General features: G+C 40.8%; 1 protein-coding gene across 1 annotated transcript in view; it reads left to right on the forward strand.

The window, feature by feature from the left end:
• The first annotated feature begins 443 nt into the window (after positions 1–443).
• Positions 444–13,252, forward strand: part of EML4 (EMAP like 4) — a 252,082-nt gene continuing 239,273 nt past the window's right edge. The window contains exon 1 of the mRNA XM_048843029.2: positions 444–759. Coding sequence (XP_048698986.1) covers positions 735–759 — 25 coding nt within the window. The 5' untranslated portion in view covers positions 444–734. The remainder of the gene's footprint in view (positions 760–13,252) is intronic.

The following is a 13,252-nucleotide window of genomic DNA, read 5'->3' on the forward strand; positions in this document are numbered from 1 at the left end:
CAAATCAAAAAGCAGGTGCTCCCGAGTCAGCAGGGCTCCAAAGACAAGGAAGTGAACGCCCAGACAGTGAGCTGCACCAGTGCCTAGAGCCACGGTCATGCCCTAGCACAAACACGGCGAGGTGCACCTGTGCCTAGGAGCAATGAGGTGCAGGAGAGCCTAGGAGCAATGAACTGTACCAGTGCTGCTTCGACAGAGCCAGGCGCAGCGAGGGGCCCCGGTGCCAGGCAGGTTCAGAGGGAGGCCTGCCCCAGTCAGTCGCGGCGAGGGCAGCAGAGGCTCACGCCCTGCAGGGCACAGCAGCCCCTCACCCAGGCTCGGGAGGGCAGGTCGGCCTGCTCCCCTCCCGCCGGGCTCCTCAGCCTGCAGGGGAAGCCCCGGCTGCCAACTGAGGCGGAGTCGGAAGCACGAAAGCACTGGGCGCTATTGGGCGGGACTGACAGCCGCGGGAGGAGCCGGAGCTGCAGCGGCGGTGCTGGGTCGCGGAGCTGTGACCGAGCCCGGGCAGCGGCGGCGGCGGCGGCGAGTGAGAGCAGCAGCAGCAGGCGCCGGAGGAGCCGCAGAGCCTGGGGGATCCCCGGGAGGCAGCGCGTGCGGCTCATGAGCCCGGCGCGGAGCCGCAGCCGCCTCCCGCCGCCGCGGCTCCGCGGGTGAATGAACCTGCCTCCCCGACCCTCTCCACCAGCGCGAGCGGCTTCGCCGGGGTCCCGGACCCCAGCTTCTCCCGACACAAAATGGACGGTTTCGCCGGCAGTTTGGGTAAGTGGCGGAGCCTGTAGCATCCAACTCCGGGGCGGGGAGGACGCCCCCCCCCCCAGTGCACGCACACCGCACCGCGGCGGAGTGTAAAGCTGCCCTAGTGGGAGATCCCTCCCCCAGGGGTAGGCTCTAGCAAGTGCAGGAGTCTCCTTCAGGTCCCACGTGGGTGGGTGGGTGGCTGTTGAAAGGGGAATGCGGGGTTGACTTCAGGGTGTTACTTTTTTTTTTTTTTTTTTTGCTTTAGCAGCTGTCAAGCAAAGATCCTCCCGAGATCTCTGTTCCCATTTGCACAGTCACGAATCCGCTTAAAATCCGAGCCGGGCAGAAACACGCAGGTGGAACCGAGCTCCGCACAACGTTTCGGGCGCGGGGGGTGGTTAGTTGTTGGCGGGGTGCAAGCCCGGGTGTCCCGGGCCGTGGGGCGGTGGGCACAGGGGGCTGCGCCAGCGAGGGGATGGGAAGGAGCGAAAGCTGCCGGCGTGGTGGCCAGGGTGGAGTGTGGGTTGCCTTCCCCGCGCTTGGGTCGCCGCCTGCTTAACCGCTTCTTTGCCAACCACAGCGTCCAGGCAGGTGCTTTGGCCTCTGCCTTCATGGGAGCTCCTCTGGGGCCGGATGGCATCTGGGGCATGATTTAGTGTCAGGAAATAGCATGGGGAGGGAGGGGAGCCGCTTCATTCAGAAACCTGGGGGGGACCGCACTCTCACTATTGTAGCAGTCCCCAGATTGTGCCCAAATCCATGTTTTCAGTCCTGAATTTCATGAATCTGCCTTTCGTAAACGGTTCTATGCTTATACCGGGTTCTGTATCCCACACAGCTCTCCTTGGGAACAGTGCCTAGAAGTGTGCAAAATCTGAGAACGTGGGTATTCACCCACGAAAGCTTATGCTCCAATACCTCTGTTAGTCTATAAGGTGCCACGGGACTCTTTGCCGCTTTTACAGATCCAGACTAACACGGCTACCCCTCTGATACTCGAAATCTGAGAGTTACAGCCGCCAGGGCTCTCATTTGTTGGATCGTGATCAGAAAAGTATTGTGAAGCTCTCTCAGTTAGCAATTTTTAGGTGAACGGCATAAATTCTGAATGCCTACATTTCACCAGGTGTGATCAGCAGTTTAGTTGTGTTTCTTGCAGAATACAGGGAACTAGAAAGTTTCTCGGCAAATAATCTTAGAATCATAGAATTCATAGAATCATAGAATATCAGGGTTGGAAGGGACCTCAGGAGGTCATCTAGTCCAACCCCCTGCTCATAGCAGGACCAATCCCCAATTAAATCATCCCAGCCAGGGCTTTGTCAAGCCTGACCTTAAAAACTTCTAAGGAAGGAGATTCCACCACCTCCCTAGGTAACGCATTCCAGTGTTTCACCACCCTCCAAGTGAAAAAGTTTTTCTGATATCCAACCTAAATCTCCCCCACTGCAACTTGAGACCATTACTCCTCGTTCTGTCATAAATAATGTTTTATTGAGTAAAATATATCTTTCACATTGCAATCATGGTCAAATTAATGTGGATAGGTCAGCAACTGAAAGAAGAAAATGTTGGATTTGGTTATGTGTGTGAGAATACACTCAGCTCTTTAAAGAGACACCAACTTGAAATCTGGTCAGTTTCATGCAAGGGGTTAAAAGTAGATTCAGGTAGGCTTGCCCCATTGTTCTTCCTCTACCATTTTTTGTGGTTTTACAGTAACATTTTCATGTTAATTCCCTCCCCCCCCCCACCCCTTTTTGCTGTGTGGAAGACCCACTCGGAGGAAACTGACCAAGATCCTAATTCTGCAATAAGCACTGTGCCTGGGTAAAGTACATTTACAGGATTGGGTCCCAGATGATTTAGAGGAGAAATGCTTGGCGGGATCTTTGGCTGGTATAAACAGTCATAGCTCCATTGAGTTCAACTGAGCTACAACAGTTTATGCAAATTGAGAATCTGCTCCACTGAATGTACACAAAGAACTGTCAAAATACGATTTTTTCCCTTAATTCTCAGAGTCATGCATCCTCTTAGGAGTTACATGTAATAATAAAAGGTAAAATAGTTTCACAAATGTGTGTTCTTTTTAAGTTGTTGGTATTCTAAAAATCTTAGAATAAGTATTGTGTATGTTTCTAGCTATAGAATATGCTTGGATTTTATTCAAAAATGTGGCAACTCAGGACAGTTTATTTAATAACATTTTTTCAACAGTACATATTATCAACACCTTTAAGGGTGAAAAAGTGCAACTAACAATAATATATAAATATTTTCAACTTTTTTTTTAGTTCATAAAGCCATATAAAAGTCCATTTGCAGTACCTAAACACAAGGTTTGTTCTTTTTCACTGCAGTTGCATCTATTCCATGACAAAAGCTGTGATAGGGAGGACTCCTGCAAATCTACCTTTTGTGGTATGATAGGTCTCTCCCTATAAAGATTAGATTTTTAGTCCAATTCTACAGTCCTACTGTGAAATCCATATCATTAGAAAATCCTTCTCAGTTTTCTAGAAAAAGTTACATATTTAAATGCTTTTGAGTGTGATTATGACCTTTTAGATTTTTGAAATGTCTGTTCTGGCATTGTGGGCATCTGTCTGGACCAAACTGCTAACCATAATTAACAGTATGCTATTTTGAATTTGACTCTTTGCCTTATACTCTATTCCTTCTTGAATAATTGTCACAGTCATTTTATGCCTTTTGATCAAAAAGTGACACGTGATGAAATTATAAGGGTTCTGTTTCCATTTTTAACAGGAAAAATTGTGCCTCTGGGTGACACATGCAAATATAATACAGTTAATATTTATAAGCATCTTCACCCCAGTGGTGAAGTTGATCTGCATTTCAAAGAGTATCAGTACTGTGTTAACACATGAAGTGCTAGTCATCCCACCTCAGCATGCTTAAAGCTATTTTTTTTTCTTATGTCAGGAAATAAAATGTATGTGAAAGAGGTTTTAAAAGTGCCATTTTGCTATGTGGACACTGGTGTTCGTAAGGCATTAATTCTACTACAGTCAGATCCTGCAGCATCTTACTTTCATGAATAATCCTTAGCCATGTGGGTAGTCCTATAGGCCTCACTTGCATGAGTAAGGGGCAGGATTTGGTCCTTCATTTGTACCATTGTTTGGTCAGGAAACAATGATTATGATTTTATTAACATTTAATGAGGGCTGAACACAGTTCAACATGCCTACGTTTTAATTACATATAATGTGATCTTACATCCATTGTAAATTGGTCTTTGATTTTTATGTTTTTTTTTATAGTGAGCATTGACCTACAGCTGTTTTCTAGGCTTTGGTTGAGGAAAGGGCATTCTCAGAATTTTTAGCTTTGAAGTATGATGCTTTATATAACTATCCTGTTTTTCATTTGGGTCATGCTGTATGTGACTAAGATTGTTTGTTTGTTTGCACTTGCTGGTAATCCAAACCCAATGATATGTATATTGTTTGAGATTTTGAACACTTCCAATTAACATCAAAACAGTATATGTTAGTAGCTTTCTGTCTCAGGAAGGCCATAAATTTACTCAGTTTGGGGTAGAGTATAGAAATTTACTTAGATTTCTGTGAGTAAAAGTACTTTAGCTAGACTGTGTGTGTATGCGTGCGTGCGTGTGCACTCTACCAGCCAAGCATGCTTGCTGCAGAGCTAGTTGTCCTGTTAATAATGGGGCCTGTCATTATTATCTGGAAGGCAGAAAGTTATTACAGATTGTGCCCTCCAGCACAGGCAGAACTACTTTCTAACATGTCTCTTGAAGTTGAAAAGACTTTACTCAGCTGTTTTCTTTTGGCTTTCTTGTTGAAACTTTTATGAGAATAAACAGATCAAAGAAACACATTTTTATATGTAATTTTAAAAATGATTGTTGAGATCTGGATAAATACAACATTGTACGTAACATACAAGAGAGTGTATTACTGAACATGAGTAAAAAATCCATATATTGCATATTAACTTCCACAGTTGAGGCAATTATTGATTTCCTTATAGAACAGAATACTGAAGTCCTTTTTTCTTCTTTGCCAGAACTTCAAAGCATTTTGGATTTAATTGTCTTGCAATTGGGCCTGATGAATAATCGGGACTGGGTTGTTTATGACCCAGAAATGTCGTTAGCATGTTATAACAATATGGTATAAACCCCTTCAACAAGATCCCTCCAGCAAAGGAGGCTTTGACAGAATGGTATCCTATAAAAATAAAATGAAGAATTCTTACATTCTTATTAATTCTAGCTCTTGAATGGTGCTCTGTGCCCTGAAGCATCAATGAACTCTTCACTGAAAGATTGGAAATATTTTGACGAAAAGATTAAATCAGTCCCTTGAAAAGCAAACCAAAAGAATAAGTAATGCAGTGTTAAATGTAATAGGTGAACACAAATGTATCTTTCAGGGGAAAAAGAAGGAAGCAGAGCTATTAGTGTTTGTGAGAATTGGAGAAATTCATGAGAAAGTGATGTGAAGGGCTATAATATGTGTGTGGAATCTGGATATCTGTACTCTTACGGCATATTGTCACTAAATAGTAGAAATGGGTGATAGCATTATAGACTGGAGTTAGCTGCCAAATATTTGCTGCTCAAATTCATCCTTTTTTGTTCTTTCTTTCCCCATTCCCTATGCCATATAAGATGAATGGAAAATCTTGATATATAATTGCCTGCTGCCAGCCCTTCCTAGTCTACATAGCTGTTTACCAAAGATATGCTCCTTTTGTTGATTTACAAGAGCAAGGGTTTGGTGTACCTGGCTGTACTACAGGCCATCTTGGGCTGAGCTAAACTAGCAGATGCTCTGGAAGAAGCTGCTAGATTTGAGAAGTGTCATCCGTGGAAATGGTCACTTCCTCCCTTTGAAATGGTCACTGCCCCCCTGTGCTCTCTTTTAGTGAAGGTAATGTTAGAAGAATGTGCATTAGCATTCTGCTATGGTTGGGCTGAGTATGGTGGAAAATGAGTAGAACTAAGTGAGTAGCTACAGCAAAGGTTGTTCACCATCTATTTGGGCAGGTGTATGGAGGCAGAAATTACTACCTTTTTGATGTTCCCCCTTCTAGGCCTCTGAAGTGAGTGTGTGTGGGTGTGCTAGCAATTTTATTGTTGGTACTTGTAATAAGTTCAATTTACCTGAGGGGTTCTCAAACTTCATTTTACTGTGACCCCCTTCTGACAACAAAAATTACTACATGACCCCAGGACAGGGAATTGAAGCTTGAGTCTGCCTGATTCCCACTGCCCCAGGTGGGGGAGCCAAAGCCCGAGCTCTACTGCCTTGGATGAGGAAGGGATCAAAGCTGAAGCCCAAGGGCTTCAACCCCAACCAGGGGGCTTGTAACCTGAGCCCAGCCGCCCAGGGATGAATCCTTTGGGCTTCGGTTTTGGCCCTGAGCGGAGGGGCTTGAGCTTCAGCCCCGAGCCTCAGCAAATCTAAGCCAGCCCTGGCGAGATCATTAAAATGGAGTCACAACCCACTTTAGGGTTCCAACCCACAGTTTGAGAACCGCTGATTTAGCTCATTTGCTGGGCCTTTGAGGAATCACTGCATCCTATTCTCAGGGGCTAATGAGTTGTCCCTTCCTTAACAATGAAAACCTGGACAGAACAGAATTATGGCTTGACATAGAAAGGTTAACTTGATTGGTACCAGCAGCTGTCAGTCACACTGATAAAGTGGACAGTTGGTGGCTTTTTGACACCCTGAGATAGTCCATCTTGTTGAAAAAGGAATTAATTGCTGGAAGTAGCCATCCTTCATTATGTTAAACAACTGAGAAAATGACTGTATGTTGCAAAAGTGACCTTTTGTGCAGAAAATATGCAGTGTTGGGAATGGCTGGCAAGTAAAACTTCTGTTTTAAACCCCACCCCCACCCCAAGTCTGGTTATTTTATATTTTCTTTAGAAGAGTACTTAACATCTGGAGCACTCCAGAGAATTACTGTTCTACTTAAAGTCAGTTTCTTACTCCCTAGCCCAATACTTTTTGATTTGAGCATAACTATGTGTTGGATTTAATTCTCTGGAAAGACCTAGATTCAAAGACATAATAATTAAAAAAAATTCATTGAGGTTGTACATCATGTTGTATATAAGAGAAAATTAAGAGAGAATACTTCAATAACAAATCTCTATTGCATTTGTTAAAATGTACATTGTTTCCAATTATGCTGCTGGTAACCTATAGTGAGACCCCTAGTGGTAGTCTTTGTTATGCAAAAGCAATTCAGTTTCTCTTCCTCGTGTGGCTTGGAGCAGTCACTGAAGATTTTTTTTCTCCCACTTGCATCAGGTACTTTCTAATCCTTTCTCTTAATCAGGGCAGTATCATGCCTACAAGGGTGTTAAGGACATACTTCCTGTGTACCTACTCCTAACATACTGCAGAGAAAGTGTTAAAATGAGCTTATTTAGAGCATGTGGCATGCTGGTGAGTATGAAGGTCCATGTACTTCATCTAATGTGAAATGTTGCCAGCAGGGATACTGGTTTTGAAAGTAAGTTTGTTTAGGAAAGAGCAGATTAGAATCACCAAATAAACAGCTAGGTTTTCAAAACTTCAGTTATGATTTCTAATTTATTTGCATTTGGCTATATATTAATAAATCATAATACCACTTAATTACTAGGTTAAATAATGCTACCATTCATCCAGCTTTTTTGTCTCTGCATTAGTCACTCTGTGTAACAGCTTGTGTAGTGAAAAAATGTAGTGTCACATTGTAATTTTATTAGTTTATTTGTTTAGTTTTTAAGGCATCATAGAATTCCAATTTAGAGTGCATTTTCTGATGCTTACTAAGGGAAAGAGTACTCTGTAGCAAGGTGGTAACCATGTGAATGCTGCTGTTTTTCACTTTGGATTCATAGATCACTTTTAAGAAACCTAGAGGTAGGCATTCTGATGAAAGGTATCGTTCCTAGACTGGCTATCAGACGCTGTTGGTAGTGCAGGGAGTCATTACTAGCAGAAGTGGTGCATGTGTCTGAAATCAAGTCAGCTACAAAAGCAGTATTTCAAAAGGAGAAAAGGGAGACAGCTATAAACTCAGGCCTGAAATCTAAGTCTGGGAACATGAAGCCTTTCTATTCTCCTCCTCCACCCCTTTTTATGTTTAAGATCTTTCTCTTTTTGGCTGGTTGTAATAGCTGCTTATGCTATGTGCCATCAGTGAATGTAGCAATATTCCTTCTAAGCCTCCTCAAACCAATCCATCTTTATTAGTTGGATGCAGTAGCTCTTTTTCTAGACAGTGGGTCTTTCTTCTTTCCTACTTATTGCCATAGAATTTGTATGCTAAATATAGCTTTGTTTTGGACTTCCTTACTCATTGGATGGTTCCCCAATTACTCTGACATTTGGAGACCAGGTCTGATTTGTCTTTTTGCTCAGTTTTACTTTCCAGGGCTGTGCTACTGTTTGTTGAAGCAGCAAGTAGGAATTCTGGTACGTTCTCCTCTGTTGGTGATCTGCACTGCACCCAAGTTCTATCTAGCTTCATTTCTTCCATGATCACTGCAAATTTGACTTTTAGGGGATTTGTTTTAAAAGGTGTGTGTACAGTATGTACTTTTAATTAACGGCAGAGCAGTACAAGTACATGCATGTATTACTAAACTGAAAATCTCAAACATACAAAATAATGATTAAGTCAGATGGGCTAAGATTTTCCGAATCTGCCTTCATTTTCACTGAGGATGGGAGATAAAGCTTTATTTTCTCCTTTGGTAGGCATGGAGCAAGATTCCACTGATCTGCAGAGATTTCTTGTTGAGTACAAGTCAACTTTCAATGAACGTATGGTTAATTGGAACACCACATTGATTTCAGTTGAGAGTTCTGTTTAAAAACTGATGGCATGGATAAGGTCAGTGGTTTCTAATATAAGCAATTCAGTTTTCTAGGCTAGGTATAGAGTCCAAGAATTAACCACATGCATTATAATTCTAATACATATCTTAAATTACCTCTTGGTTTATGTGTAATAGACAAACCTTGGGCTAACATGAAATTGTGCACTGAAATATCCATGCTACATCTGACTAAATTCTTTCCCAGAAGTGGTAGATTTTGGGATCTGACCATGTAGAACAGAAAAAGAGATGGCTGGAACTTTACATTTCTTGCATATATTTGGTGTGACCCACTTGTGGTGAAAGAATACTTTGAGACAAAATATAATCCTGAGATCATTGCTAAATTTATATGTGTGGGCTCCCTCTAGAGCAAAAGACCATTTTATAGGTTGGTAAGTCTTTTTGCCATTTATTACTATGTAACTTATAAGAATCGCAGAAAGAACACTTTAAGAATACGAACTGAAGCTTTGATGAAACCCTTTCATATATTCCTTCTTTTTAAAGGGGAGCAATGGGAATACTATTAGAAGCGTAAAAAATGAGAACAGCAAGATTAAACTTTTCATTTGAATGTAGTAAAACTTACGGATGTCTGTGTCTTTTTTTGTTTCAGAATAACTTTCTTTCAGGTATGAAATTCTACAACTTATACGATTCCCCCCCCCCCCCCAACTCGTATTTCAGGAGCAAGGTGGGAGATCCCAATGGAAAGTTAGTGCTTCCTACTGCTGTCTTTTTTTTTTTTTTATCCAAAAGGTGTCCCTTTAAAATTATGATTTAGTAGAGAATACAGTAAATTTTAAGAGTGTATGAATAAGAAATAAAAAATCCAGTCCCTGTTGCAATTATAGTTATAAGACAAAGCTAGAAAAGGGAGCTGTGAGCTCCTGTTGGCAACTTCCCAGCAGTGGTTTACTAACAAATACTATACCTAGAGCTGTCCTTTTGGTTTTTAGAATCTAGTGCACAAGTTAAACAAAACCCACCCTATTAATTTAATCTGTATTGAATTTCAGAAAAAGAATTTGTAAACCCAATAAAACAGAATTCGACAGGAATTTTTGTTTTAATTATTTAAGCTTTTGAGGTAGTAAACACAGTTGGAATATAGATTGTGTTTAGGAAATTGATTTGTTTCCCCTGGTGTTCTAAAGGTTTAGAAATCATTTGTATTTTAAAAAGTTTGTCTGTGACTAGTAACTTGCTTAAAATAAAAGGTTTAAATGTCACAAATGTAGTCCCCAATCCTTTAATCGAATTCATATCTGTGAAAGTGTGTACGCAGATCTAATTGCAGCAGGATCAGGACTATCACTTGTGTATCTTTGTCTCCCAGAATTTCTGGACTGAATTTCAAATGTATGAGTGAGGGTATATACCATATATGAGTGGGGGCAAGAGTGGAGAAATAGTCCTTCATTGTGCAAGTGTAAAAAATCTGCTTGAGAGCTTTGTAGAGTTCGCTTATTTTTTTCTTCACATTAAAAACCCTGAGCATTAAAGCCATTTATTGAGCTTGTTTAGACTTGATAGTATTTCTTACATAAATAGGATCTTTGTAATTTCTGCACATTAAATTAATAATGCATTACTGCATTTGCTTTAGGCTGCAGAGACTCATCTTTACCAAGTAAACCTTTTTTTTTTCCTTAAGGGCAGTGAAATGTTTTTAATTTAAAACATCTTTATAATAAACTTCATTCTTTTTAATACCTTTTTAATGGAATAAATTATTTTAGGCTTTGATGAATTTACAGAAATTAGAGCTGACTTGAACCTAAATTGTGCTCAAAATCTGCCTCGATTTGAATTTAACCTGCCAACTGGCAGTCGTTTGCTCAGATTTTTTTTTTTTTTTGGTCTGCAAGCTTTTCAACCAGACTGGATGCAAACTGTTTATTCTTTATCTGCATACCGCAAATGTTCTGGAGCTGCTGTATGCAGATGCATTTCAAGCTATAGCTTTATTTGGTGTAAAAAGTTGCATGGTATCTATCCTGGGACCCTCTTAGGCTGAGCCATCAGGAGGGGTTAGCAGAAGCCATTTTCACTTGGTTTCCGAGAAATGCAGGATGGGTTTAGCTGTTTTCTAGAAGAAAAATATTTATTATGGAGGAAGGTTTAAAAAAAGAAGTGCTTCAGGACACTGTTCATGCTTATCTTGTTCTAAGTGTAAAATATTAATTGTCTTTGTTTTGTAGGTAGAGCAGAAGCCCCACACAAAAAATGCTGCTGCAGCAGAGGGTTTAGCCTGTGGGCCAAATTATGGGCACTGAATAATGATGTGCTGGGCAGGGGGAATTGGGGTGAAGAGAAGATGAGGCAAGAAGCCAGCATAGTTTTGTTGCAGGTGCTGAGCTAATGGGGTGGGAAGGCAAGAGAGGGTGGCTGGAGGTGGAGTGTGACTAGTGATGTCAGTGTCCTAGCAATCCCAGAAGGAGTGGGACTGGGTGGGTATTGCTATGAGTCATCAGGCTTTTGTCGCTGCTGTGAAAACTATTTTTCATTCTGCTCTGCAGCAGCTAAGCAAAGGTATGAGCAGCAGCAGGGTCACTGAAACTAGATATCTGCAGACTTAGGGAGACTGCACTGATTTTTAAAAATGGTTCGTGTTTCTCTTCACAACCAATAACTTGGAAGCTGAAGTTCTGCAGCAATAGTTGGCGTAGGCTTCCATGCTAACTAGGGAAAGGCTTCCAGTTGCTACTGGTGAGCTGATCTTGTCTCAGAAAGTTGAACAGACTCCGGGTGACTTTGGCTTAACGTCACAATGCTTCAGTTCTCCATTTGATAAAAACAGGTAATAATATATACTCACCTCACAGGAGTGTTGTGAGGCTAAGTTTGTTTATGTTCATAGAGTGCTTTAAGATCTTTAGAGTAGGTGGTGCTGTCCTGTACAGATACACAGTATTAGTTCTGCAGCACTTTACAGGGTTAGATGGATAATTGAAGTAAACTGATTTATTTTCTTAATTTCATTTAGTTTTTAAAGAAACTCCTAGGATGGCTTTTTAAAGAAAATAACTTCAAGAGCTTGTTTGCTTTTTGCTTTTGCTGGTGATTTTTTTTTTTTTTTTTAAAGTGAAGAACTAAAACTTATGCCAATAAAAACCAAAACTAAATGTTTAAGCTTTTTTAAAAAAACAACACACAAACAAAACCCCATAGTTCCTTTAAAAAAAAAAAAAAGCCTGATCTAACTTACCCAGCTCTCTGTAAAATGTTTCATCATGATGTTGTTGTGTATCCTCTCCATCTAGCACAGCTAACTGGGAGGGTCAAGTACAAGTCTCATAATAACTGTATTAGTATCATGGGAGTGAAGGGTCCACTTTGTGAACAGACATGGAACACCACCACAGAATTCAATGATTATATGGTGTGGGTGTCCCACTCGTGTGTAAAGGTCACCTTTTCTTTTGTCAGGTTTCAGAGTAGCAGCTGTGTTAGTCTGTATTCTCAAAAAGAAAAGCTTTCAAAAGCTTATGCTCAAATAAATTTGTTAGTCTCTAAGGTGCCACAGGTACTCCTTTTCTTTTCTTTTGTGACACTAGTGTTAGGGGGGTTGCTATCATAGGAGTTCTGTAGTTATAGCCCCACATCATGGTTTTTGAACGCAATGTTGTCTAACGTCCGGTAAACGCATCAGGCTCTCAAATAACAGTGCCTCAGAGAGGTCTAGCCTGTTTTATGTGAATTTTATCGACAAACTTGTGTGAACCCGCATGATTTCATGTGAGACTCCACAGACAATGCAGAATAATAAATTTGGACAGTGGTTTCTCTTTGAGATTAAAATGTGACCTGAACCTTTCCCATGCAAACCAGTTCTGAGGGAAAAATACATAAAGCCATTTGGCGCCAAACTGGGATTTGCACTGATCTAAATGTGATGTCGTCTTCTTAGAAACCATTAGTAATTAATTACCTCATTCAAAACCTGAAGAAGGGTCTTTGTATATAATATATAATTTTTTCCCACTTGAAAATTGTTATTTAGTAGTGGTGGTGTAATAAATTTTAAAATCATTACAGTCAAGCGGTTCATTCTGTAGTGTATTGCTTTTCATATAAAAAGTTGATAGCATAAATGTGTTGAGGATGCGAATAACTGTTATTTATTATCTTATTGGATGTAAGTTTTTATGTTGAGCTGTGTTGTCTGCAAAATGCCTATTTGCATTGTAATGAAGTACACTCAATAACTTTTTTGGAGACTTCAGCCAACAAATGTATAACACGGATTATATGTGCAAGGTTTGGAGAAGAGAAGAAAAGGGACATTGGTGTAGATTAGAGAAGTCCGATATCCCCAGGGAATTTTGTTTGGATATTTCTTTATTTAGAAACATAGTATTCACCTAGAAATGTCATCTAATGATCAAACATAATAAAGAAAATGCCTATTTTGGTCTAGTGGTGAGGGTGTGATAACTTAATACCACAAGCTAATTTAGATTAACATTTGCTAGAACCCAGCCAGAATCAGGCTGTAAGAAAGGAGAGCTCTGATTACGCTGTTGCATACCTTTCTGGGCAAGTAGCTTGGACAACATTGGAGCTGTGGGTATGACCCAGACTCTTCTGTTGTGGGTGATTTTTTTTTTTTTTTTTTTTTTT

The sequence above is a fragment of the Caretta caretta genome, chromosome 3, assembly GCF_965140235.1.
Source record: "Caretta caretta isolate rCarCar2 chromosome 3, rCarCar1.hap1, whole genome shotgun sequence".
NCBI classification, from domain to species: domain Eukaryota; kingdom Metazoa; phylum Chordata; order Testudines; family Cheloniidae; genus Caretta; species Caretta caretta.